Source organism: Equus quagga, chromosome 18, assembly GCF_021613505.1.
Source record: "Equus quagga isolate Etosha38 chromosome 18, UCLA_HA_Equagga_1.0, whole genome shotgun sequence".
Lineage (NCBI taxonomy): Eukaryota > Metazoa > Chordata > Mammalia > Perissodactyla > Equidae > Equus > Equus quagga.
In genome coordinates, this window is record NC_060284.1 from 3,237,999 (window position 1) to 3,264,248 (window position 26,250).

The following is a 26,250-nucleotide window of genomic DNA, read 5'->3' on the forward strand; positions in this document are numbered from 1 at the left end:
TCAAACCCTCCACCTCATCACAGCTCCTTGTCAGCTCTGTCCTCTCCGCCCTGCTGGGTCAGCTCCGGCTGCCTGAAGCCCAGCTCTGGGCACAGGTGTCCGGGCTCAGCGTTGTGTGAGAGGTGCCCATGGCTGGCCCAATGAGGGGCAGAGTCCCTCCTCACTGTGGAGGTCTTTCCTCACCCTCGGCCCAACCTGTCTTTCCAGCCCTCTCGCCTACTAGTGATTCATCCATAATCTTCCCAAAAACCAAATGAGGATGACTTCTTCCGTGTCGCTCCCACTACTCTAGACACCCATGCCTTTGAGAGCTAGTTCAAGCCGTTCCTCGCACTACACAATGTCATCTCTTCCCTCTCCCGCTCCGGAAAGCAGACCCCTTAAAGCCGAGCCAGAGAGGTGCAAGTGGAGGGGCTGGGAGCTTCCCATGAGCCCGTCCTGCAAAAGCGTTCTCTAGAAACAGATTGTAGAGGTGTTATGCTAACATGATGCTTATTAAGACCGTGATGAAAAGATGCCCATGGCTACTCCAGGTGGTTGGAGATATGCGGTGCTGGTTTCGTTGTCACCGTGATTAGCGGATGCAGGTGATGTTTACCTTAGGCCTGGGCAGAGGGCTAGGATGTTAAACCCTTGCCATGTGCAGGGCACTCCTGCAGGCTGAAGGACTCTCCTGCTCCACGTGTCAGCAATGCCCCGTTGAGGACCACAGTGACGTGAGGAAGCTCACCTCGGTCAGCAGATGCTGAGCAAGGGTGGTGTCTCGCGTGCCCCACACTCCCCGACGATGGCATAGAGGCTGCCCTCTGGCCCCCATCCCTCCCTCCCAGGCCTGCTCTCTCTGATGCCAGCACGAGGCTCTCAGCCTCTGCTCTCCACGGGGCAACTGGAGCACAGCCCCCCTCCTCTCAAGCCGTCTCTCATTGCGACAGCTGGACATGCTCACGCCCTCCTGAGCAGAAAACAGCATTTTTTTCTTGTGTCTTCCCTTGTTCTGATTATTTTTATTGGTTTCTTTTCCATCAATATTTTGTGGGGAGAGGTGTGTCAGGTACCTCCCCAGGGCCCGCACGGGGGTTTAATAAGTATTTGCTTATTTTTCTTCTGTTTCCCCCTCCTCTCTACTCCTCCCCTCTTCCCTCTGCCTGTGTGTTCCAGCAAAAGGACAGGAAGTCGAGGTTTCTCTCGCCCTCCGCTCTGCTCTGGGTCTTGCCCCTTCTGCCTGATAAAAGGCAGGGGACCGCCTGGCCCCTCTGCCCTCGCCTCCCAGTACCCCCGGCCTGCCCATGTTGGTCTCTCCTCCCCTCTCTCCCGAACTCCCTCCACACTCAACGTCCTGACCACACACTCAGCTTTGACTCTCACTCTGACTTGTACTTGCAAACTAGACCCCTGATATATCTCTCTCGCCCTTCAAGATCTTAAGGGGCTGCTCAAGGACAGAGGCCATATCTTCTCCTTCCTAAAAATCCTACTGATGGCTAAGTGTCTCCTTCCGCCAAGAAAGCTGGTTAAGTTTCCCGCTTCTAGGGTCCTCTATCACCTGAACATACTCAGATCAGACTCTGTCGTGGTTTCTTTAGCTCTTTGATTCCATAGTTGGGATGAGAGATTCTGAGCACATGCACTTACATCCATTTGTTCATTTATTCATCAAACATTCCATGCCTCTATCCATGGCAGGCCCAGGCTAGGTTTAAGGTGCTGGAACAATGAGAAAGGGGTGGTCAGATCCCCAGTGTTCAGTCTGTGTGTTTAATTGTGGCGTCTTGCTTCTAAGAACATAGTACCCAGTTCAGTTTTCATCTCTAGGTTGCTCAGTACTTTTCTGTTGCCTTGAAAAAGCAGTAGAGAGCAGATAATCTCTAATTTGTGGGGAATTTGGTTCAAAATTTGAGGGCAAGGGGCTGGCCTGGTGGCGCAGTGGTTAAGTCTGCATGTTCTGCTTTGGTGGCCCGGGGTTTACCGGTTCAGATTCCGGGTGCGGACGTGGCACCAATTGGCAAGCTATGCTGCGGGAGGCATCCCACATAGAAAGTAGAGGGAGATGGGTGGATGTTAGCTCAGGGCCAGTCTTCCTCAGCAAAAAGAGGAGGATTGGCAGCAGATGTTAGCTCAGGGCTAATCTTCCTCAAAAAATAAAAAATTTGAGGGCAAAATCACCCCATTCATAACAGAGAACAATCAGGTGACAGGGACTTCCGCATTGCACTGCCCTGCTAAAAGGAGATCTGAGGTGTGGCCAGGTGAGCAGATTCTCTCAAATTTTGAAATAACAAATCCTGCACAGTGAATGGAGAAGAGAGGAGAGAACGGTTTGTGTGCCTTTTCATGTTCCCTGAACCTTACGTTCTGGGAACACCTGAAACTGGAATGTCAGCCTCAGGGGACTGAGTTGGAATGCTGGCCCGCGCACCAAGGGCTTCAGGTCCTGTTCACTCAAGATGTGACTCTAGGAAACTGAGACACTCTGTGTGGTCGCTATAAGAACAGAAATTCCTTGGCCAGAAGGGCAAACTTTTATTTTGAAAGCCCCGCAGGCTCCACTTAGAGCCATCAGGTGCTTGAGAACTTATGATGACTGGACAAGCCGCTGCCTCAGAGTCAGGCCAGGGTGGTGAATACGCAATGCCTTCATCTTTGAAGGCCCTGAATGTGGCGTGGTTCTTCCTTGCACAGGGCTCCCTAGCAGGGCTGAAAGCACAAATGTTGGCTTTGCACAAGGCAGAAGCGTCCACAGGCTTCCATAGCAAGATCAGGCGTCATGCTGACGCTGAGCATCTCCCATCCACGATATTGGAGTTGCAAGGATGACTTATGATGTGTTCTGTTTGCCTTGGCCCACAGCCCAAAGCAGAACCCTATCTCAGGCCTGGCCTTCTCGATACTATCTCCAGTCATTTAAAAAGTCATTACGCGGGCCCACTCATCCCGTCCCGCTAGAGTTAGGGTCTGTCAGTGTTTCACAAAGGTTTATGACTCAACCATAAAGGGGGAGGATTCATTCTTCAGGTTGCATGTGGCCTGCAGGACCTGAGCCCCAGAGTCAAAAGCTCTGCGTTTTTGTTGTTAAGCCAGAACCTCACTAAGTTATAGTCAAGCAAGGTAATAGCTGGTGGTTTTGCTGGTGTCCTTTAGTTTGGTTTTGCAGGGCTGGGAAAAGCTGCTAGTGATGCTTCGGAATGTAGGTGCACCCCATACCCGAAGAATTCTTAGGCGCATGGGTTTACGTATCATTCTAGCATTCAGCTGACGATGGGGGATTTAGTTTAAAAAAAATTGCCATTTTAAAGTTAGATTGGATGCAGACTTAGGGAGTCAGAAACAAGATTGGGACTATTTCCCTAAGATGCAGTGACAAGTTCTGAAGTGAATTTTAGTTAGAAGAGATTGATTTCTGTCAAAATCAAGTCATTGTTCTGATGATTGTGTGTTTCTGCTCATCATTTCTAAGTATTCTTATTATTTCCGAATTAAATGAAACATACACAAATGATAAACATGAAGTAACAAAATGATACTCCTAAATAATAAAAACGGTTGAAAAATTGCAGGAAAATAAATTGGATACTTAAATAAACCATGAAAGGCCACAGAAGTTCATAACTAGAAAAAAAAGTCGCTAGAGTAGCCTTGTTGGCGGCTGCCCGTGATCCCAACAGACGACCTGTGCCTGGAGGGAAAATAGGGGCGGGTAGAGACCACAGCATCTTGGCAAGAGGAGGAGGTGCCATCCCATGGATTCAGGGCAGCTGAGAGTAGGAGAAGGTTGTTAATGGCAGTAGGGTGTGGAATAGTAAATGGAGAGGGGACAAGTTGGGAGTGGGGGCAGGAGAAGGGTGTTAGATAGACCTGGGCTCCAGTCCCCATCCTAGGAACCCAGCCGTGCTAAAACCTCTGTCAGCATTGGTATCGTCCTTAAAATGGGGTTAGAAAAGCCTGCATCCATCCCCATGTTCTGGAAAGGATACCATGCAGTAGTGATATATAGAAAGGGCCTGATGGAATCAGTGCTCAACACCTGTTCACCTTTGTGGATTATAGCTGGGACCCAAGGCACTCTAGATGCTGGAGGCCAGCCACGCTCATTCGCTGTAGATCTTAACTACTTAAGAGGAAAATGCAGTTTCCCTGAACTTTTAAGTGTCTGTTTACATACATTTGGCCTCCTTATAAAAATGACCGATGCTTTACACAAGCCTCCAGGTAGCGAGGTTTCCTTAAACTCCTGTGCGTTGCTCCGTGCACTTACTGCGCTTCCTAAGGAAAGACCTATAAAGGCTGCTGTCTTTCCCCGTTAGTGCAGATTTATAGCGGGTTTTCCTCGAAGCGCACGTTTGCAGAACCACGTCTGATGGATGTGTGCTTCTCCCCAGAAAGGAGCCTCGTCACGGAGCGTGGGTTGACTCTGGTCCTGTGGACACTCTTTACACCCACTCTTGATACTCTGAGGTCATTAGCCTGGGCTCAGCTGACGCATTAGTACTTGAGCGCTTAAGAAGATGTCGGCCGTTAGGCCAGGACCCGGCCCAGCACAGCCCTGCTTTCCTTTTGACCTTTAACCGTCATGCCTCCTGGTCTACAGTGGCCCTGGTCAGCCAGAAAATTGAGCCATCTCTGGACCTGACCTCTCTGGACCTGACCTGGACTTAGGTCTGAATGCTGGCGAGTTCCGGGCAGAAGCTGGGTTGGGGCCGTGGTTTCCCTCTGTCAGTAACGTGACCTTAGGCACCTTGCTTAATGCCTCGACCTTGCTTTCTCCTTCTGAGCAGCGGGCACTGTGGTGGGGAACCCTCCTGGAGGTTTTCGAGCAGTAAAAACCGGGTTTAGCAGGAAGCCAGGCAAGACTCATCAGCCGGGGAACGGTCGCTGTGCCATCTGACCCAGTATCCTCCCAGCTGACCGCACAGGAGAACCATTTGGGGAGCATCTAAAGGTGCTCCACCTGGGCTCCACGCAGCGGTGATTGGATTAGAATCCTTCGCGGGGAGACCCAGGTTTCGTGGTTTTTTTCATTCCCCAGGTGATAGTGATGTTCAGCGAGGGCTCAGACTCTCCGGCTCTAGCTTATTGGAGCCCGTGTGTGACTGCTTCTGATCCGCCAGAGACACTGTCTCACACCCCCACAACACCGTGGGCAAGTACAATCATTAACCCCACTTTACAGTCGAGGAAACTGAGGCTTGTAGACATTAAGTAACACGAGTGAGAGGTGGCGCTCAGCCAACACCACAGCCGGGTTCTTAGTTACCCCGGTGCGGTCCGTTAACACGGATGGCGCCCCGTGAGGCTCTCCTGTGGGGAATGAGATCCAGCCAGCGGGGTCACGCCGTGGTCGAGGGCTCCCTCCACCCCGTCCGCTTACCGACCTCCCGCTCCCCGTGCGTCCTGGCCTTCCCGGCAGCCCCACGTCAGATAACAAACTGCGGTTGTTCAGAAGTCCCCTGCTCTTTCCACTGATTTTTATTAAATGCAGCTTGTGGCTCCGACTCAAGAATGCGCAAGCCGATTTGGATTATGTTTGCATTGAGTTTATTAAGATAAAAAATATTTCCAGAGATAGTGAGTCAGAAGTATTTATGGTGAAGTGTGCTGAAGTGAATGCAGGTTGATATCGTGAACAGAATGTTCTCTCAAAGTCAAATGCGATGACCTGACAGTGTTTGGCAGCCTCACGTTATGTTTAGCTAAGCATTTTATTTCATGTCCGGAGCCTCCTCCCCCTTTGAAAAGGATCGGCCCTGGAGGAGCCCGGGATTTTGGTGTGTGCCTCTTGGATACGGAGACCCAGGCCCTGAACCTAACCGTGGCAGGTCCCCGGCTGACTGCTGGGTTTCCATGGCAAAGGACTGTTAGGCTTTTTATATCTCGGTTCCTCTCCCCTGTCAAAATGGGCCTCTCACTCTGGGCCCCGCCCTGAGCGGGGTGGGAGGGCACTTTGAAATTAAGTAATAAATGTTGGGAGGGATTTCTGAATGTGACATCTTGTCAGTCAGGCAGGTAATAGATGGGGTGTCTCCAGAGCTCATTTGCCCAAAATACTCTCGAGCCTTCCATTTCCTTAATCAACCAGCATTTATTAAATGCCTGCGAAGTTCACAGTAACACATGGAGTGCTGGGGGGAATACGAAAATGAATAAAAGAGGAAATAGTCTCAATTCCCACAGAGCCCATAAACTGACTTCTTTTTTCTCGCAGTTCACTTTTTAAATTGATTATGGGTCACTGCGAACGATGCCTGTGCTGTATTTAAAAAGCTCCTTCTTGGTGATGACTTCCAGTTATGACCTAAGTAACCAGTAGTGATCTTCTTCTCAGTGCCAGTGGGCATTGTCTCATGCTGGATGGACTCGTAAAAAGGGCAAGAATATTCCGTAGTCCCGGTTAGCGGTGGGTGTGGGACAGTGAAAGACTACGGTCTGTGTTTATTAGGAAGTGGTACATGGGCGAATAATGTGGTCTCTTGTGCCCAAAGGTCTGGGTTTGAGTCCTGGCTCTGCCGCTTTCCAGCTGTGTGACTTCGGGCAATGCCTTAACCTCTCTGTGTCTCATTTCCTTCTCTCTAACACGAGGGTAATAACAGCGTCCACCTCGTAGGACTGTTTTCAAGACTAAGTTAATGTGTGTAAGGTGCTTAGAATGCTGCCTGGCACCCTGTAAACGCTCACAAGTTAGCTGTGATCACACTCCTACGAGTAATGGGGAGAATGGTGGCACGAGAAGAGTCATTTTCCAACATTATAAAAAAATATCAAATCCTTTTTTATTCAGAGCCCCAAACGTTTGCCCACCCAGATCTACCACCATCACTTAGGATTGCCCCCACATCCCAAGCTGCTTATTCAGAAATAGAGAACAGGTCAGACCAGCCTCTCTCTGGTTTCTGGTGCTCAGACCCTGAGCTAAACCATTTTGTTCCGAGAGCCTCGCACCGGCCCAGATCCCAGGAGGGCTGCAGGGGAGGCTGTGGAGTGGGGTGGAAGGAGCACTGAGCTGGGACGGTTCTGGGTGGGGCTGTAAGTCTCTGGAACTGCAGTTTATCCCCCTGGATTGTTAAAAGCAATGGTGGGCAAAGGGCCTGGGGCCTTGGCGTGAACTGAGACGGTGGCACCAAGGGGCACTGGAAGGCCTCGCATTCTCCACCACCTGCGCTTGTAGTTAAAAAGAAAGCCAATTGCACTTAAGAATGTCTTCAATGAAGCAGTAAAAATTAACTTAATTAGATCTTGACTGTTGGGTACATATCTTTTTAATATTCCCTGTGGCAGAGGGGGAGGTCTGCGTCAGCTCTCCTGCTGAACGCTGACGTGCTGTGGTCGTCACAGAGGGGAGCGCTAGAGTGGGGAGCTGAACCAGCCACTTAGTCCCTTGAAGGAGTGACTGACAGTCAAACTATGGTTAGTGGTGATGGAAAATGAACAAAATGAGCCTGCCACTTCAAGGGATCAGAATATGGTATTGGTTGCCAATAATAAGTTTTGAGCTTTCAAGCAAAAGTTAAAATTTGGGGGGGCTGGCCCGGTGGCACAGTGGTTAAGTTTGCATACTCCGCTTTGGCGGCCCAGGGTTTGCGGGTTCGGATCCTGGGTGTGGACAGACCACCACTTGTCAAGCCATGCTGTGGAAGGCGTCCCACGTATAAAGTAGAGGAAGTTGGGCACAGATGTTAGCTCAGGGCCAGTCTTCCTCCAAAAAAAAAAATTAAAATTTTGGAAAACTTGTAGCCACCACCATGAGCTTGACAGTTTTCCAGTCTTTATGCATGAGATTGGTGGTGCTATTAAGGAAAATGACTTTTCCATGTTATATACTTAGATGTGTCCACCTTTGGAAGGTCTCGGTAACTCAGTGAACGAATGTTTCCTGAGTGGGAAATGCATGGCGTTAGAAAATCTTAGGTGGGGAACAGATCCGTTCAAAGTGCCAGATAAACCAACCTATTTTAATGTAACAGATTTTGAAAAGTTAATTGATATGGTTTCAGATTTTATCACAACTAACCTTTCAGAAACTACCACTTGTCAAATTTAGATGTAGTGTCAAAGCAGGGTATCCTAAATTATGTGAAAAGGCTATTATAATAGCCCTCCCTTTTCTGACTGTGTGAGGCCAGGCTTTCTTCATATACATTAACCGAAACAATGTATCTGAACAGATTGCTGACTTCACGCTGTCTGCTCTGAAGCAAACCAGTAGATTTACTGTACAGAACAATGGCACTCTTTGCACTATTTGTGCGTCTGTGTAGAAAAGTAGTTAGCTTTCACTAAACTGTGTTATTTATGCTAACCAGTAATGAGATTCTTATTTATTTTTAAATAAATTAGTAGACAAATATTTTACAACTTTCTCTTTGGGGTCCTCAGCATTTTAAAGAGAGAACAAGGGTCCTAAAACCAAAAAATTTGAGAACTTCTGTCCTAGAACATGGACTCCGGAGTCAAATTAATTTTTTTTTAAGCTTTGTTTTTCTTTAGAGCAGTTTTAGGTTCACAGCAAGATTGAGAGGAAGGCACAGAGATTTCCCATATACCACCTGCCCCCACACATGCATAGCCTCCCCCTTTATCATCATCCCCACCAGAGTGGGACATCTGTTACAACTGGTGAGCTTGCAGTGACGTGTCATTATCACCCAGAGTCCATATATGGCTCGTGCTTGGTGTTGCACACTCTGTGGGTTTAGGCAAGTGTATACTGGCATGGATCCTCCGTCACAGTATCACACAGAGTATCTTCATTGCTGTACAAACCCTCCATGCTCTGCCTGTTCACCCCTCCCCCACCTCCCAGCCCCCACATCCCTGGTAACCACTGACCTTTTTACTGTCTCTATAGTTTTGCCTTTTCCAGAATGTCATACAGGTGGAATCATGCAGTGTGTACCTTTTCACATTAGCTTCTTTCACTTAGTAATGTGCATTTAAGGCTTGATAGCTCATTTCCTTTTACTGCTGAATGATGTTCCATTGTCTGGATGGACCACAGTTTATCATTTACCTCCTGAAGGGCATCCTGGTGGCTTCCAGGTTATGAATAAAGGTACCAACATCTTTGTGCAGGGTTTTGTGTGGACATAAGTTTTCGACTCCTTTGGGTAAATATCAAGGAGTAAGGTTGCTGTATCGTATGGTAAGAGGATGTTGAGTTTTGTAAGCAACTGCCAAACCGTCTCCCAAAGGGGCTGTACCATTTTGCATTCCCGCCAGCAGTGAATGGGAGTTCTCAGTGCTCCACGTCCGCGTCAACATTTGGTGGTGTCAATGTTTTGGATTTTGGCCATTCTAACAGGTGGGTAGTGGTATCTCATTGTTTAATTTGCATTTCTTGACGACATGATGTGGAGCATCTTTTCATATGCTTATTTGCCCTTGTTATATCTTCTTTGGTGAGGTATCTGTTGAAATCTTGGCCAATTTTTAGTTGAGTTGTTTTCTTATTGTTGAGTTTTAAGGAGTCTTTGTATATTTAGGATAACAGTCTTTTATCGGATATGTCTTTTGCAAATATTTTCTGCCAGTCTGTGACTTGTCTTCTCCTTCTCTTGACGTTGCCTTTTGCAGAGCAGAAGTTTTCAATTTTGATGAGGTCCAGCTTATCAATTCTTTCTTTCATGGATCATGTCTTTGGTGTTGTAGCTAAAAAGTTTTGACCACGTTTAGGATCATCTAGGTTTTCTCCTTAGTTGTCTTCCAGGAGTTTTCTAGTTTTGCATTTTACATTTAGGTCTGTGATCCATTCTGAGTTAATTTTTGTGAGGAGTGTAAGGTCTTTTGCATGTGGACGTCCAGTTGTTCCAGCACCATTAGTTGACAAGACTCTCTTTGTTTCTTTGTGTTGCCTTTGCTCCTTTGTCAGAGATCAGTTGACCATAAATACAGTCTATGTGGGTCTATTTCTGGGCTCTCTGTATTCTGTTTCATGGATCTATCTGTCTGTTCTTTTGCAGTACCACACTGTCTTGATTACTGTAGCTGTAACAAGCCTTGAAGTCAGGTGGTGTCAATCTCCAACTTTGTTCTTCTCTTTCAATGTTGCGTTGACTATCCTGAGTGTTTTTCCTCTTCATATAAACTTTAGAATCAGTTTATCAATATCCATGGAATAAGTTGCTGGGATTTTGATTGAGATTGCATTGAATCAATAATTTGTTTTGAGTCTCACTTCCACTTACAGTCTGTGTGATCTTGGACAGCTTTCATACCCTCTCTGTGCCTTAGGTTTCTCATGTGTAAAATAGGGATAATAGTAATAGTTTGTAAAAACACCTGCCATGGGAATAAGTACCATTTTCGTGTTAGCTATTATCTTTGTCACTACTGTATCATCATCATCGTTGTCATTGTCACCATCATCACTGGTCATAGTACCACTGGGAGACATAGTTCGTTTGGGGACACAGAGCTGATGGTGGAGTCTGCAGAATTGGAATTTTTTTCTTTCTCAAAACCAGATTATACCCCACCTCCAATGCGCCAGTCTCCCTTCTCAACATTTGTGGTTTAGGGAAGAGGGAAAGAAGCCTGAGAAAGCTCCCACAGCTCGAGCACATGCCGTCAGAGGGACTGGATCAGGCCCCCGAGAGAGTACGGCTGGCAGGTGGGCGTGAGGAGCCAGATCCGGTGTCTGGCACTCACGCTCAGTCGGTACGTGCTGTCTGCCGTGCGGGGCCTCGGCGACTGCCTGGGTGGAAACGTGCCCTGTTCCGGGAGGAGCAGACCCCACAGGCCCACATAAGAGACGGTGAACCCACAGCCCAGGAGGCAGAGGGGCCGCCCGATGCGCGGCCGGCTGGAGGCAGAACCAGCATCTGTCCGCTGTCAGACGACCTCCCACCGGGACGCCCAGTGTTCCCTAAAAGGAGCAACTAGGCTGGACCTGCAATGGTCGCACGAGGCTTTGCGTGCCGGGAAGAGAGTGGGTCCCCCAGTGTGGCCCATGCGGCTGCTGCAGAAGAGCCGGCTGGTTCTGGGATGAGAGTGGGTCGTGGCCGGGGGCTCGTTGACAACAGGACCGACAGCAGTGACACACATGCGCTTTCATCTTATTCTATTCCAGCCACGAAATGCTGTCCTGTTGTTTAGGCCAAGTGTTGTTCTGACGCTTCCAGTCCTTGCCAAACTGAGACCAAACCATCTCCTTCCTACGTGAGCTGCCGCAGGTGGCTAACAAATTCGAACATTGCTCTTTATCAGTAAAAAGTTAAAACTGCGTCCCCTGTGTTTGTGGCAAGGCTCCTTTTGCAGGAAACACAAAGCCTTGTTTACGTTTCCTTTGCCCTCTGGAAATGCTCCGCCTGGGCCAGCTCCCGCTCTGATTTCAGGACGCCGTCACCCTCGCTGTGTTTTCAGGCGAATGTGATTCAGTGCTTCACGGAGAGCCTGCACCGTGTTCCCTACGGGATCGCGGGCGAGGGGCCTCGGCCCTCAGGTCTCCTGTCCTGCAAAGTCAGGACTGCACGCGGCCGGGAAACTAACCAGTTGGATGGAGTTGTCATTCACCCCATTTAGGAATGAGGTATTTGTGAGGAAAAGAAAAGGAAAAAATAGCTGATACAGTCACAGAAACACTCACACACTGCCTGCTGTGTGCCAGACCCTGTCCAGAGCACCTTCCGTGTATCACTTCATCTCGTCCTCACAGTAGCACTGTGAAGAAGATACAGTTACTCTACTAATTTCGCAGATAACAAAAAGGACACAGAGAGGTTAAATAACTTGCCCAAGGCCACACAGCTGATAAGCAGCAGAACCAGGACGTGAATTGAGGCTTTCTGGCTCCAGCGTCCTGAGAGTTGGTTTTGTACAGTGCATCTGCCGAGACTAATTTGTTTCCAGTAAATTTGTACACCTTCAGAGTAAAGTTGAAATACTCGCCCAGTTACACAGCTCTCTGTCTCTTGGCTAGTCTGTGTTCCTAGAAGAAAAATCTGGAGGCACTGTGTGTCTGTGATTGTGGAATCAAGCAGAGTAACCTGGGTTTGGAGGCAGAAAATGTAGTAGAAAAGTTCCTGCTTTCCTTTCTGTATGCCATGTGGGCTCAGCCACAAAGCTGGCTGGGACTTAAGCAGTAACCACCTGGGGGAGAACACCAGAGAGACAGGAGAAGTGACCTCGTTCTTGACTGAATCTCTGCGGGTCATGTCAGCCCCAAGGGTGGCCCGGCACTGTCATCCTGGCCCCCGGGGGTGGGCTTCATGGTAGCTGGCTTCCGTATTGAAAGCAGGTGGAACTCTGGGAGAGGGATGCCAGGCTGTGGGAGTTCCTGAGGGGTGACACCCCCTGCCACCTGCTGACTCTGTCTGTCACGGTTCCATGGGGACCCCTCCAACTCAAAGCTGGACCCACACTGCTGAAGGACAGGAAACAGGATGTGGCCTCAAGAGGAAGGGTCTGCCATGGCACAGGCAGGGGATGCGGGATCCCAGCCTCTCAGGGCAGGCGAGTGACTGGCCCCCGGAGGGAAACCAGAAGCCAGCCAGAACACATGGCTAAAGCCTAGACCCGTTAACCAGACAGCCCTGGCTGGAGTCAGGGCCTGATCACAGCCCTATGGGTATGTGTGTCCTGCGTGCACCATGGTTTAGGGAAGAAATTCTGACTCTCACCCTGCCCCTCAGCGGGGCTCAGCTCCCGAAGCGGTCTGGTAGGATGGAAAGAGCTGGGTTTGGGGGCCAGAGAGCTCTGAATTGGAGCTCAGCTCAGCCACATGGCCTCGCACGGGTCACCTGACCTCACTGACCCTAGGTCTCGTCCGTGTACAGCAGCCGTAGCGGTTCCTCCCTCCTGGGTTATCGTGCAGGTAGATACCACGGCAGAGCCCCTGATGCACAGGACTGACACGCCACCTGTTCTGACCACTGGGCTGGCCAGCTGGCTCCGCTGGACCCTGTTCTGGCATTTGGCTGAGCTTGAGGATCGAAGGCCGTTAGTGCTGGAAGCTTTGGGCACAACGTAAGCTTCCTGTGTGACCACAGGGCGAGTGAGCTCATCTCTGAGACACGACCGCCTTGTCTGCAGCTGGGGACCATGATGATGAATGTGCTTTGCTATTTCTCCAGGTCCATAGAGGGTAACAGGAGGTGTTAGATGGAAGTGGTTGTTGTTATAATAATAATAGTAATAACACTGATTAATATTTTTGAGGGCTTATTTTTTGACAAACGCTAGTTTTAAGAGCTTCCCACGTCTCCCCCCGATTTAATTTTAATCCTCTAACAGCTTTGCCAGGTAGAATCCTGTTTATCATTCCTGTTTTTCAGTTAGTTAAACTGAGGTACAGAGAGGTTAAGTAATTTGCAAAAGGTCACACAGGTGGGTGGAGGCAGACCTGGGATTCAAACCTGGTGAATCCAATTCCAGAACCTGCCCAGTGGAGTCATGATGACTGTGCTCATATTGGCCTCCCTGTTTCCATGTTTCTTTCCCACAGAGGTGTCTAGTTGGCCATTCTCTAGGTCTAAGTTAGGGCTGTAAGCCGTGGTAATAGCTCCCAGAAGGCACCTGTGAGTTAGTCTCTCCACTCTCTAGGTCCCTCAGACGCCTTAGGACATGCATGCTTGGATCTGTGAGCAGACACACCCGTGGGCTGAGTGTGTGTGTAGGTGGATTATAGAAACATGTGCAGAGACGTCGGAATAGGAAAGTGGAGAAGCAGGCACACGTGCAATCAGCGATGGGCTCGTGGTTCTGCCGTGAAGGTGACTATTATTCATTGGCTCACGTGAGATGAACAGTATCCTTGTGGTAACACAGTGAGTGATGGTCGTGCTCACTCTGTTTTCTACCACACGCACCATAAATGCCGTTCACACCTATTACACACTCACGCGGGGCTGCCCAGATTTTGACAGCAGGTCTCCCTAATATTTTTGTGGAAAGAGAAGCAAATAATTAATTGTTTATTTTTAGCATTTATGAAAGCATTTTACAGGCTTTTGGGTGGTTAAATTAGCTAGTTTAGGTATCTCAAGAAAAGGTTGTTTTTCTACAAAGTGCCATTAAACTCAACAAATTTGCTATATTCTGCCTATGCTGTCCAATGTGGTAGCTTCTAGCCACATGTGGCTGTTTAAATTTAAAATTAAACGTTCAGTGCCTCAGCCACTCTAGCCATATTTCATGTGCTCGGTAGCTCAGCCTGTGGCTAGTGGTGACCACGTAGACAATGCAGATTATAGAACATTTCCACCATCACTAGACGGTGGAAGGTGGGATACACTCAGGATGCAGTGATGACCAGAACATTCTAGATGCCTGCCCTTATAGGCTTCTGGTCATGCAGAGAAGATAGTGCTTTAATAAGCCATCCAGGTTGGGGGCCAAGGCAGGACAGAGGGCAATGGGAGGGTATTGCAGGGGAATCTATGCAAGGATGGGGGTCAGGGAACATGGAATTGAAGAAAATGCCATATACGTGAATAACAGACCAATTTAAAAAATGTATTGAACTTAATTTTTAATAATTAAAACAAACATACAGTGCGATTCCCTTTATATGAGATTTAGAGCAGGCAGAGTTAGTCTGTGAGGATAGAATCAGAGCTGTGGTTGCCTGGAATGGGGGTGGGGGAGTGGATGTAGTGGGATTGACTACAGAGGATCTCGGGGTACTTTCTGGGATGTTGATGATGTCCTATATCTTGATCAGGGCATCGTTTTCGTGGGTATGTGCATTTGTTCGTACTCATGGAACTGTGTCACTAAGATCGGTACGTTTGCTAGAAGGTAAATTGTATCTCAATTAAAATTGAACACATAGAATTCTATATTGTAACGGGTTATGGTTGCTGGGAATGACACTCTGGAAATCCTCATTGCGTCCTCCTGTGTCTGCCAGTGCCCCTGCCTTCATAATCCTCACCTCATCACCATCCAGAAGACTGCCAGCTCCTTCCTGACCTCATGCCATGTGGATAGAAATATGTTCCTCCCGCCCTTCCAGTTGTCCATACTTTCTTTACCAAAAGTGGACCAGCTGGAAGGATCTTTGTCAGAATGTTAAGAATGGTGCCATTTTGGGGTGGGAAGATTTGAGGTGAATTTTCTTTTTCTTCAGTGTTATTTGAGTCTGTCACAAAGAGCATGATTTTTTGGTAATACTCTGAAACACAAAAGCTCATTGTCTTGGCGTAGAAAGTACATTTCTCCAGGGGTACTAATCGTCATTTGGAACTTTGGGTTTTATACTGTGGTTAGTAACAAACTCCCTTCAGGCAGCGGGCTCTGTGTGCGACCGTTTGGTCGTCAAGGGGGCTCGTAAATGTGTGATTTCATGCCTTGTCCGCCTCCCCCATGTGCTCCTGTCCCATCTTTCTATGATCCTGGGGCACGCTGGAGTGGGTCTGGGGTGATGGAGGCGCTGTCCAGCTGTCCGCCCCTCTCACCTGCCTCCTTGGCCCTGTGCTCACAGATTCTTTCCTGACGCTCGATGAACCCATGAACAACATCACCACGTCCCTGGGGCAGACGGCTGAGCTGCACTGCAGAGTCTCTGGGAACCCACCGCCCACCATCCGCTGGTTTAAGAACGACGCGCCTGTGGTCCAGGAGCCCCGGAGGATCTCCTTTCGGGCAACCAACTACGGGTCTCGGCTGCGGATTAGAAACCTCGACACCACAGACACGGGCTACTTCCAGTGCGTGGCCACGAATGGCAAGAAGGTGGTCTCCACCACTGGAGTCTTGTTCGTCAAGTTTGGTAAGCAGACTCCTCTGGGGGCAGCCTGTGTCCCTCCGCCTCCATGGGGGAGTGGAGGGAGGGAACAAGCACATCGGAGACCTTCTCAGGTGTACGGTGCCCAGCAGCCTAAAGCTGGTGCACTTGCACCCACTTTGCAAATGAATAAACCGAGGCCCGGGAGTTGGGTACCTTGCTCAGGGCTGCCCCTGAGCTAGTCAACAGCAGAGCAGGGGTGCAGTGTGGACCTGTCTGTGCCTGCAGCCCTGCTCTTAGCCCCCAGGCCAGGGAGACAGAAGACGGGGAGAGTCCCAGCGTGCCTGCCCGCTTCTGCCCTGTTGCCGTCAGGACACTGCTGTCGCATCAGTGTCCACGCAGCCACTTGGCTCCCCCTGGAACCGCCCTGTGCAGTGTGAGCGTGCCTGCCATCTTGACTCACGTTTCAGCTTCTTGTCTTAGGGTTTTTTGGCCCTGAGCTGTGGAGGTTGGCAGGTTCTCACCAGTGTGCTTTTTGTAGAGGTGGTTTGGAGGAACTGAAGCAAAATAATAAATCTCAGAAAAATAAATATCCCCCTGGGGTGGTTCAGAACTTTAATCTGCAATGACTATACCCTGGCTCGCCCTCCGATAGCCCAGACTGACCGTGCCTTTGTTTTCCTTTCATTTCTTCAGGCCCCCCGCCCACCGCGAGTCCAGGATCCTCGTAAGTACTTTTATCTCCTTGCTTGTCACTTCTAAGCGTTTCTCCAGAGGTTTCTAGGGCAAGGCGGTATTGTCCTCTACTTGGGCCAGAACACTGTTTCCAGATTTCATTCCATCTTGCTCCTTGGACATGAAGATGCTCGGGAGACCAGCGTTGGCGGTCATCTCAGCGTGGTAACCTTGATTGCGAATGATCAAAGCAAAGACCTACTTATATTTACTATTTTAAAATTAACATTTGACCCAACAATGGGTTTGATCAAATCAAAAAAAATTAAAACAGTGCTAGCTCAGTGACCTGTCCTCTAGCTTCCATCTTCAAAAGTTCTGATCTACATTTCTGCAGCATTTCTGGCACTTTAGTTACTAAACAGGTCAACAATTAGCTGATCGCTTTATTTTTATTCCCTTGAAAGAACTCAGAGGCAGAAGTTCTGACTTCTGAAAGGACACGAAAGCCCACTGCCTGGATTGAGAGCTACGTGGAAGTTCGATTCATTTCCAGCCCCTTGTTATGGAGTCTACATAGCCAGCTTCTTTAACTGACACTACTGTTGACGTGTTTGTCCTTTATTCTGGCTAAGGATCTCTTCTGTTGCTCTAGGAGCATCCACTTGGGGCATTTTTCTTTATGTATATTTTTATTTGCATTTATTAAAATCTTTGCTCTGCAAGAAAATATATTCCATGTTTTGTAGACTTCCAAAGAAAAATTCCCCGGGCTCTGCCAGGAGAGCATCACAATGTCTGACATAGACGTGCCGTGCCCCAGGGCCCGCGGAACGGCCACTTAACGTGCTCTAATCCCCTCTATGCCTCTTAATTACAGTGTGGGATATTTTAATATGTTTGTGTGTGCCCGGAGGCCCCAGGGCCCCAATCCCAGTAATAAAAAAGGGAGTGGGTAAATATAAACACTGGCCTTCAGCCCCACCGTTTGCTATCTCATCAGCCAGTTAAAGGCTGTCACAGTCTTTAAAATCCCCAAAGTGTTGATGGCATTCCACTTGCCCAGGGAGAAAATGCTGATTGATCTTAAAACAGGTCGGAAGTTTGGTCCCTCTGCCTTGCATTCCGTGAAGTTAATCTTTTTTTTTTAGTGATCTCTCTACTGGTTGATAATTGGAATCCTTTTGAAGTCTTATTTAAACAAAGATGAAAACTTCTGTTACTTCCTGTAAAAATTCCTCCCACCTAGTCCCTTATTTGTTCCTATTAATCGGTGTTTCAAATGTGGCTGATAATCTGTACCCCGGGTGATTAATGTGGTTCACTAATCTGCCTTTCCTATTAAGCGCTGGGCTGTTGACTTTCTGCCTGTTGTGTTTGCAACAGAGTTCTTTTTTTATTATTGAAATTATTTTTAAACACTTGTGCGTCCTTGCTTCTCGAGGTTTACGTTCTTTCTTGGCTGTCCCCTTTCTGATGAGCCCAGTGTGCCTCTCCCATGGGTTTTGGTTTTGTACCCAGGTCGGGTGCCCCTTTCGTGAGCTGAGGTCTGTGGAGAGGGCACTGAAGTTCCCTGAGGATGCTCAGCCACGGGGGAAGCTGTCCTTGGAGACAGGCTCCTCTGCTTCACGTTAGCCACCGATTATCCATCACGTTAGTGGGCAATAGCGTATCGTGTGCAGTTGCCATGTTTGCATGGAGCGAGCTACGATAAAATGCAGTCAGAGCTGGAAATCCCCCGGGGCCTTGTGCACTTCAATCTTCGTCCTCTTTTTGGCATTGCTGGTTGGCATTTTGATACCCATCCTTCTCTTTCCCTTGGAAACCGGTGCCGTGTCCTACTTTTTTCTCCTTTCTCATGTGCCTCCACCCACCCCTGTCTCTGAGAGTTCGTCTTCTCCTCCGACTGACTCCTGGATAGAGCCCTAGCTCCCCTCCCTAGCCTCATAGCCCCCAAGGAGCAGCCGAGACCCCCTCCAAGGGGACAGGTGGACGTAACAAAGTCACAGCCAGGGGGAGTGTCCCAGCATTGGAGTGGCCCTGAAAGCCTTTTCTGAGGTGAGTGACATGCAGAGACGGCCTGCTGTGTTTACTGGGGGTGGCACAGCAGAGTTACTGCAGAGACCTTGGCTGGAGGTCCATGATGCACCCCAACGTCGGGCAGCACGTGGGTCAGGTGTGTGAAGTGCGGAGAGCCTGGCGCTGTCTGAGGCTCGGGGTCCACAGCTCCCAACTGGCACGGGCTCACGGAGCCCTGGGACTGTGGCCCAGGAAGGCAGAGCCTTGAGTCACTTGTCCCTGCCTCTGGGGACCGCATCGGGTTTCCACAGGCAGCCTACAGGAGGACGGCTCCTGGTGGCAGGGGCAGGTTTGAGGTTTTGGTTTGGCTCCTGTGCATGCTTCAAGCCTGGCTTCCCGTCACTGCTGGGTCCTGGCCCACCTCTGATGACGGCCGGGCATAAGTGCAAGTGGGGGCCGGTCACCACGCGCCCGAGTGTGTGAAGTCATAAATCAAGCTGGCAAACTGTGACATGAAGTGTGTTCCATTCTCCCACGTTGACAAGAACACCTTCGTAATGACAAAAATCAAGAAATACCTGTAAAGTTATTGACTGAAAGCCAGGAACTATCAAAAATGACTACTTTAGTCATTATTGTGCTTGTCTGGGTTTTCTGTCCATGAGCCAGAGATCTGATGTGTACTTCAGAGACTGTTATATATTAGTTCCATTAAATTTTTTTATTGCCTTCATTTCAGCAAAATGACTATGTTGTTTTATACAAGATTTTTACATAGTGTGTATTCTATTGACAACAATGCCAGATTAGACAAACTTTCTTGAGTCATTGTAATTCTTACTTTTTAAAACCAATTTTAATCTGGAGAGACTGCTCTCCCCTGAGCCAGTAGCAGCTATAATTGATTACCAACGAAATTCCTAAAGCAATGCTTAAATTTGCTAAGAGTTTTAGCAAAGGAACTAAGAATTTTATATATCATGTTCAAACATAGTAATGGAGTCATGTAATAAATAATCAGGGATGCAGAATATATTATAAAATATTATAATTTCATCATAAAAATCAGTATCATGCCTCACATGTTATCCCACATATGTACGAATTTACGAGTAATAAGAATTGCTGACTATGTTAGCTTTCTGAGGCTGTTGTAACAAAGTTCCGCAAACTGAATGGCTTAAACAACGCAAACTTAGTGTCTCAGTTCTGGAGGCCAGCAGTCCGAGCTGAAGGTGTCGGCAGGGCTGGCTCCTTCTGAGGGCTGTGAGCAAGCCTTGCTCTCTTCTTCTGGTGCTTTGCTGGCGTCCTTTGAGCTGTAGATGCGTCACCCCAATTTCTACCTTGAAGTCACACGGCGTTTTTTCCCTGGATGTCTCCAAACTTCTCCTTTTTAGAAGGACACCAGTCGTGTTGTAGACCCACCCCCAGTGACCTCATTTTAACTTGATTACCTCTGTAAAGACCCTATTTGCAAATAAGATCACATTCTGAGGTACCAGGGACGAGGATGTCAGCATATGAATTTTAGGGGACACAGTTCAACCCGTAACATTTAATGTTGCAAAATGTTTTTCAGCTTTGTGAAACTCTTGCAAATATTATTCTACTTTGTGAGAACTTTCAGAAGCGCTGATTGGCATGTAAAGAAAAACAAAAAAGTGGGTGCCCGCTAACACTGGGAATGGTAGTCTGTCGTGCAAGACTCTACTGCGTTCAGATAGGAGGAAGAATTTGACAGGTCCATCGATTGGTCTCTTCTCTTGCTGAAGTCTGTTGCCGCTACAGTCCTTTCTATGCTCCAAGCAGTGTCCATCCTCCCCTGGCCGCGGCCCAGCACACAGACCTTCACAGTAGACAGGCGCGGTTGCCTTCTGCTCCCACAACATAGGGCAAGAGATGAAGAGACGTGATCCCTGGGGCCAGAACAGTGTGAGTCATGGAGTGGATGTTTAAGGTTTGGTTCCACTGGGCCAGCCCCCAAGGGGCAGAGAGTCCCATGCGTGCTCTGTACTCTCATTCAGTTTATTTTCAGTGTACTTTTTGTCTGTGGGCCCAGGGCAGGGGCTTTTTTTCTTCTTCTTTTTTTTTTTAATAACAGTTTGGCTAAGACACAATTCACATACCATAAAATCCACCATTTTAGAGCGTAAAACTCAGTGTTTTATGTTATTCAGAGTCATATAACTTTCACTGCTGTCCTATTTAGATCGTTTTCTTCATCTTGTGAAGAAACTCCTCTCGTGCCTGATAACCTCTCACCTACTTCTTCTCTCCGTGAATCTGCCTACTGTAGATGTTTCATAGAAGCGGAGTCCTACAATATTTGTCCTTCGGTGTCTGGCATCTTACACTAACATAATGGTGTTGGGGTTCATCCAGAGGAGAGCATGCATCAGTGCTCCAGCCTTTTTATGCCGAGCTGACAACATCAGACTGACCATCACATCCTCCAACATTGTTCTTCTTTTTCAAGATTTTTTGGGCTGTTCTGGGCCCCTTTTGTTTCCATATGAAGTTTAGGGTCAGCTTGTTAATTTCTGCCTAAAAGCCAGCTAGGGTTTTGAAAGGGATTGCATTGAATCTTTAGGTAAATTTGAGGAATATTGCCATCTAAACAATATTAAATCATCCAGTCCATGAATTCAGGGTGTATTTCGATTTGTCTAATTTCCTTAATTTCTCTCAACGATGTTTTGTAGATTTGAGTATTTAAGTCTTGCTCTTCTGTTAAACTTATTTCTAAGTATTTTATTATTTTTCGTGCTGTTAGAAGTGGAATTGTTTTCTTAATTTCATTTTCAGATTATTCGTTGCTGCTCTATGGAGGTAAAATTGATTTTTGTATGTTGGTCTTATATCCTGCACCCTTGCTGAACTCATGTATTAGCTCTAATTTTTTTTGTGAATTCCGTAGGATTTTCCATCCAAAAGATCATGTCATCTGCAAATAGAGATTGTTTTACTTTTTTCCTTTTAAATCTGAATGCTTTTTCTTTCTTTTTCTTGCCTAATTACTGTGGCCAGCCCCTCCAATACAATGTTAAGTAGAAGTGGCAAGAATGGACATTCTGTTCTTTTTCTTTATCTTAAGGGGAAACCTTTATGATGCTAGCTGTGGGTTTTTCTTAGATGCCCTTTATCAGATTGAGAAAGTTCCCTTCTATTCTTATTTCATCATTTTTTTTATCATGAAAGGGTGTTGGATTTTGTCAAATGCTTTTTCTATGTCTATTGAGACGATCATGAGTTTTTTTGTCCTTTATCATATTAAAGTGATGTGTTACAAATTGATTTTTTTATGTTAAACCAAGCTCACATTACTGGAATAATTCCCACTTGGTCATGGTCTGTAATTCCTTTTTATATGTTGCTGAACTCGGTTTGCTAGTATTTTGTTGAGGATTTTTGTGTCTACGTTTATAAAAGACGTTGGTGTGTGGTTTTCTTCTCTTGTCAGTCTTTGTTTAGTTCACATATCAGGATAATACTGGCCTCTTGCAATGAGTTGGGAAGTAGTCCCTTGTCTTCTGTTTTTTGAGAAGAGTTTGTGAAAGATTTATGTAAGTTTTTCTTTGAATGTTTGGTAGAATTTAGCAGTAAAGCCATTTGGGCATGAACTTTTCTTTGTGGGAAGTTTCAAAATTACCAATTCCACTTCATTACTTGTTATAGGTCTATTCAGATTTTCTATTTCTTCTTGAGTCAGTTTTGGTAGTTTGTGTCTTTCTAGGAATTTGTCCATTTCATCTGGATTATCTAAATTCATATAGTTATTCATAGTTTCCCTTATCATTCTTCTAATTTCCATGGTATCAGTAGTGATGTCCCTTCTTTCATTTCTGATTTTAGTAAGTTGTGTCTTTGCTTTTTTTCTTTTTCCAACTACCTAGTCTAGCTAAAGTTTTTTAAAATTTGTTGATCTTTCCAAAAACTACCTTTTATTGAAAGCTGGTCATTTAAATATTGTAACGTAGCAACTCTGGAAATCCGATCACCTCTGATGTTGCTGTGTGTGGTGGTGGCTGTTGCTTTAGAGTCTTTCCTGGGATAGTTCTGTATGGTCTGTACTCCCCATCACGTGTGGACACTGAGTCACTGCTCAGTTAGCTTAGTGATCCACTAAGGATTGACAGAGATCTCCTTAAACCTTTGCTGAGGGGCTCCGGGTGTGTTTTGGGTCCCGCCTGCTGCGCTCCTGCGGTTTTTAACTCTGCCTTTGCTTTCCTTTCCTGCTTGAGCAGGGCCTCAAAGTCAGCCAAAGGTGAGCCAGGAGGGCTTCTCAGGTCTTTCCTGGGCATGTGTGTAGCCTGTCACGTGAACCTGTCCGTCTATATCCCTAGGAATGTGTTTGAGGTTTTCAAAGCCTCCTGAGAACATCTCATTCCTTAGATCCTTCCTGTGATTTTTTTCGAGCTTTTTGGCCGGGCTCTTGTTTTCCCCAACTGGTATTGCAACCCTAGGCAACTAGGAGTTTTTTCAACAGATGTCCTGGGGCTAAGGCTTTTCCCACTGAGAAGCTCTGAGTCCCATCAAATGAAGACAAGCCCTGTGAATGGGGCTTTTCCAGAGAGCTGTTAGATGGTCACATGGTGCCAATTCTTGGAGATGGGGCTTCTGTGGTGCTCCCACCCGCTCTGCCTCCTCCAGTGGCTGCGAGGCTGCTGGCTTTCACAGCTGCTGTGGTGGGGAAGCCGCTCATTCTCAAGGTCACTGCAGAACTTGGGATGGGGAGATGGCAATAGGGCAAGTTAAAATTCCACAGAATTCTGTTTTTATCAAATTTCAGACCTTTTTTCTTGAATAAATACTCCTCAGAGTATTGCCAGCCTTTGGCTAATTTCCAGAGTTCTGAAAATGTTGATTTTCACTTTTTTATTATTATTATTGAGTTCACAATAGTTTACATCAATGTGAGATTCCAGTTGTACATTATTTCTTGACCGTCACCACATAGGTGCTCCCCTTTACCCCCTGTGCCCACTCCCCACCCCCTGCCCCTGTAACCACTGAACTGTTTTCTCTGTCCATGTGTTTGTTTATATTCTACATATGAGTGAAACCATCTGGTGTTTGTCTTTCTCAGACTGGCTTATTTTGCTTAGCATCATACCCTCCAGGTCCTTCCATGTTGTTGTAAATGGGATGAACTTGTCTTTTTTTATGACTGAGTAGTATTCCATTGTGTGTATGTATATATATACCACATCTTCTTTATCCATTCATCAATCAATGGGCACTTGGGTTGCTTCCATGTCTTGGCTATTGTGAATAGTGCTGCAGTGAACATAGGGGTGCATATATTACTTTGGATTGTCGATTTCAAGTTGTTTGGGTAGATACCCAGTAGTGGGATAGCTGGGTCATATGGTATTTCCATTTTCAGTTTTTTGAGGAGTCTCCATACTGTTTTCCATAGTGGCTGTACCAGTTTGCACTCCCACCAGCAGTGTATGAGGGTTCCCTTTTCTCCACACCCTCTCCAATGTTTATTATTTTTAGTTGTAGTGATTATAGCCATTTTAACGGATATTAGGTAGTATCTTAGTGTAGTTTTGACTTGCATTTCCCTGGTGACTAGGATTTTCTCTTTTTTGCCAGTGTTCTCATTGCTTTCATGGAGGAACAGATTTCTGGAGGTCCTTCCTCTGTCACTCCATATTTCCGCCTCCACGGGGGCCCTCTTGTCCATGTCTAAGGGCAGTACTGGGTACCGTCTCAGGAGCCTATGGGACCTAAGGATGTAGTTCTTCATGACAGCTTCCCATTGCTGAATTTCTTCCCCAAAACAAGGCAGTGCGTTGGGGTTCTTTACGTGCATCACCTCTCTGCTCCACAACAGCCCTCCAGGGAGGGGGTTTCGATCCCCATATACTGAAGAGGCTCACAAAGGTCAAATGGCTTTAACTGGAACTAGTTCACATCAGTTCATATCTGACTGCTTCAATTTTAATCTCTCAGGATCATTAAATTGACTAATTTGACCCTAGTGAGGCCTGGGGAGCACCAATATTATGTCACTCGGGTTTGCCTGAGGCCTTCTCCTGGTGTGTATCTTGTTTTCTGATGGGCAATCAGATCCAGTCCAACAAACACTAAGCATCGATTCAGTTCAACAAATATTTGTCAACCGCCTACAGAACGCCAGGCTCTCAGCCAAGCTCTGCGGCAACTGCAGACATTAAGCTCTGCCCTCAGACTGTCACCCGGTAAACACCGGCCTTCCGCACTTCGGCAGGTGCCCTCACCCAGCCACCCGCTCTTCCCCATCTCTATCCACCACCCTCCTCTAAGCTGCTCTCAGGTCTCGTTTAAAACCCTGTAGCAGCCCTAGTTCTGATTTACCTGCTTCCACCCGTGCCTCCCACAGTCTTTTTCTCATCGCAGAAGCCAGAATAAGCTTGTAAACAGATCTTCTGCCTGTTCGGCCTCCCCGCCCCGGGACCTCCCTCCTCGTTTAGACTTGATTCCCAGCTCCTGGCCAGGCCTCCCACTAAGGCTCCCTCCCCACCGCCATGGCTTCCCCTTCTCACACTCGCACCGTGATCATTCAAGCCCAGCCACGCTGGCCATGGTTCTGTTCTCTGGACTCCAGGCTTGTTCCCTGGGCCTTGGGACTCTGTGCTAGCCGCTCTCTCTGCCTGGAGGGCTTTGTTCCAAGGTCTCTGCGTTACTCACTCCTTCTTGTCATTCAGTTCTCACCCAAAATGTCACCTCCTCAGAAATGACCCCGCGTCTAAAGTATCCCCCGGTCACTTTCTATCCTATCACCCTTCTTCATTTATAGCTGAGTATTTATTGCTAACATTTTTGTTATTCATTTGTTTATTTGTCTGCAAAAGAAGCTTCATGAGGTCAGGACCTTGTCTGCTTCATATGCCACGCTACCCCCAGTCCTAGATCATAACTGGCATTCAGTAAATATTCACTTAAAAAAAAGGACAGAAAAACACCACCAAATGTCCTCTTCTGTGAAATGGCGATAACAGTACCTGTCTCACAGGATTGTCATTAGCAGTCATGAGACAATGAACATAAAGTGCTGAACAACTAGCAGGACTTAATAAGTATTCCTCAAATGCACGAGATAGTATTTGTTGACTGATGGACTCCACTGTCCCTTTTATGACATATGCAAAATCCTAGCATGGGGCCTGGCTTGTACTTAAAGTTCCATGAATTTAAGTTGTATTTCTTTCTTTTCTTTCATCCTCTGAGGTCTCCTGCAGAATCAGTCTGTAAAAAGGGCATGATAAAAAAGTGTCTATCTCGCAGGGGTGCCGTGAGGATTAAGTGAAATCTAAGACGCTGCGTGTAAAGTGGCTGGCCGGTGCCTGATGCTTATTAGAGCTTCATAATGTTGACTGACATCACCAGCACTGTCTCCATCTCCATCTGCGTCACCATCACCATCATCAGTGCTATTTAGGCAAAAAGACTGTGTCTTCTTTCCAGCCAGAGTGCTTCTGGACGACACTCCCTGCCATGAACTCCAACAGGAGACCTTGAAGCCTTTCTTTCTTTTTCTCTTGTTGGCCTTTGGCTAAAGTCCCTTTCTGTAGAAAGATAAAGTGACCAGCTTTTGATGAATTCTTTCCTTCTCTTATCTGCTTCCAAGTCTCAGCCACAGTGAAGAAGTGTAGCTGGGCTCTGGCCCAGCCCAGGAAGCAATAACGTAATTTTCAACTCAAGATAAACTCAAGGCTAACTTTCAACGCAGCTACTCAGGCAGTTCAGGGGCGGAACTGTCTTGCAAAAGGGAGACCAAGAAGTCACTCAGCAGCTGGGCCAGGACACAGGGGGCCATTGCTCCAGTAAAGTAGCTAACCTCTGTGTCTTCAGCAGACCCCCTGAGACCCAGCACTCAGCAGACAAGGGGTGGACGGAGGGAATGTGGAGAG

The 26,250-nt window shown here is 47.3% G+C and overlaps 1 protein-coding gene across 3 annotated transcripts in view; it reads left to right on the forward strand.

Moving 5' to 3' along the window:
• The window catches only part of ROR1 (receptor tyrosine kinase like orphan receptor 1), a 356,964-nt gene that overhangs the window by 226,532 nt on the left and 104,182 nt on the right, over nucleotides 1-26,250 (forward strand). For all 3 annotated transcript variants that reach the window (XM_046645640.1, XM_046645642.1, XM_046645641.1), the window contains 2 exons: nucleotides 15,413-15,700; nucleotides 16,352-16,382. In XM_046645640.1, the coding sequence (XP_046501596.1) occupies nucleotides 15,413-15,700; nucleotides 16,352-16,382 (319 nt within the window). The remainder of the gene's footprint in view (nucleotides 1-15,412; nucleotides 15,701-16,351; nucleotides 16,383-26,250) is intronic.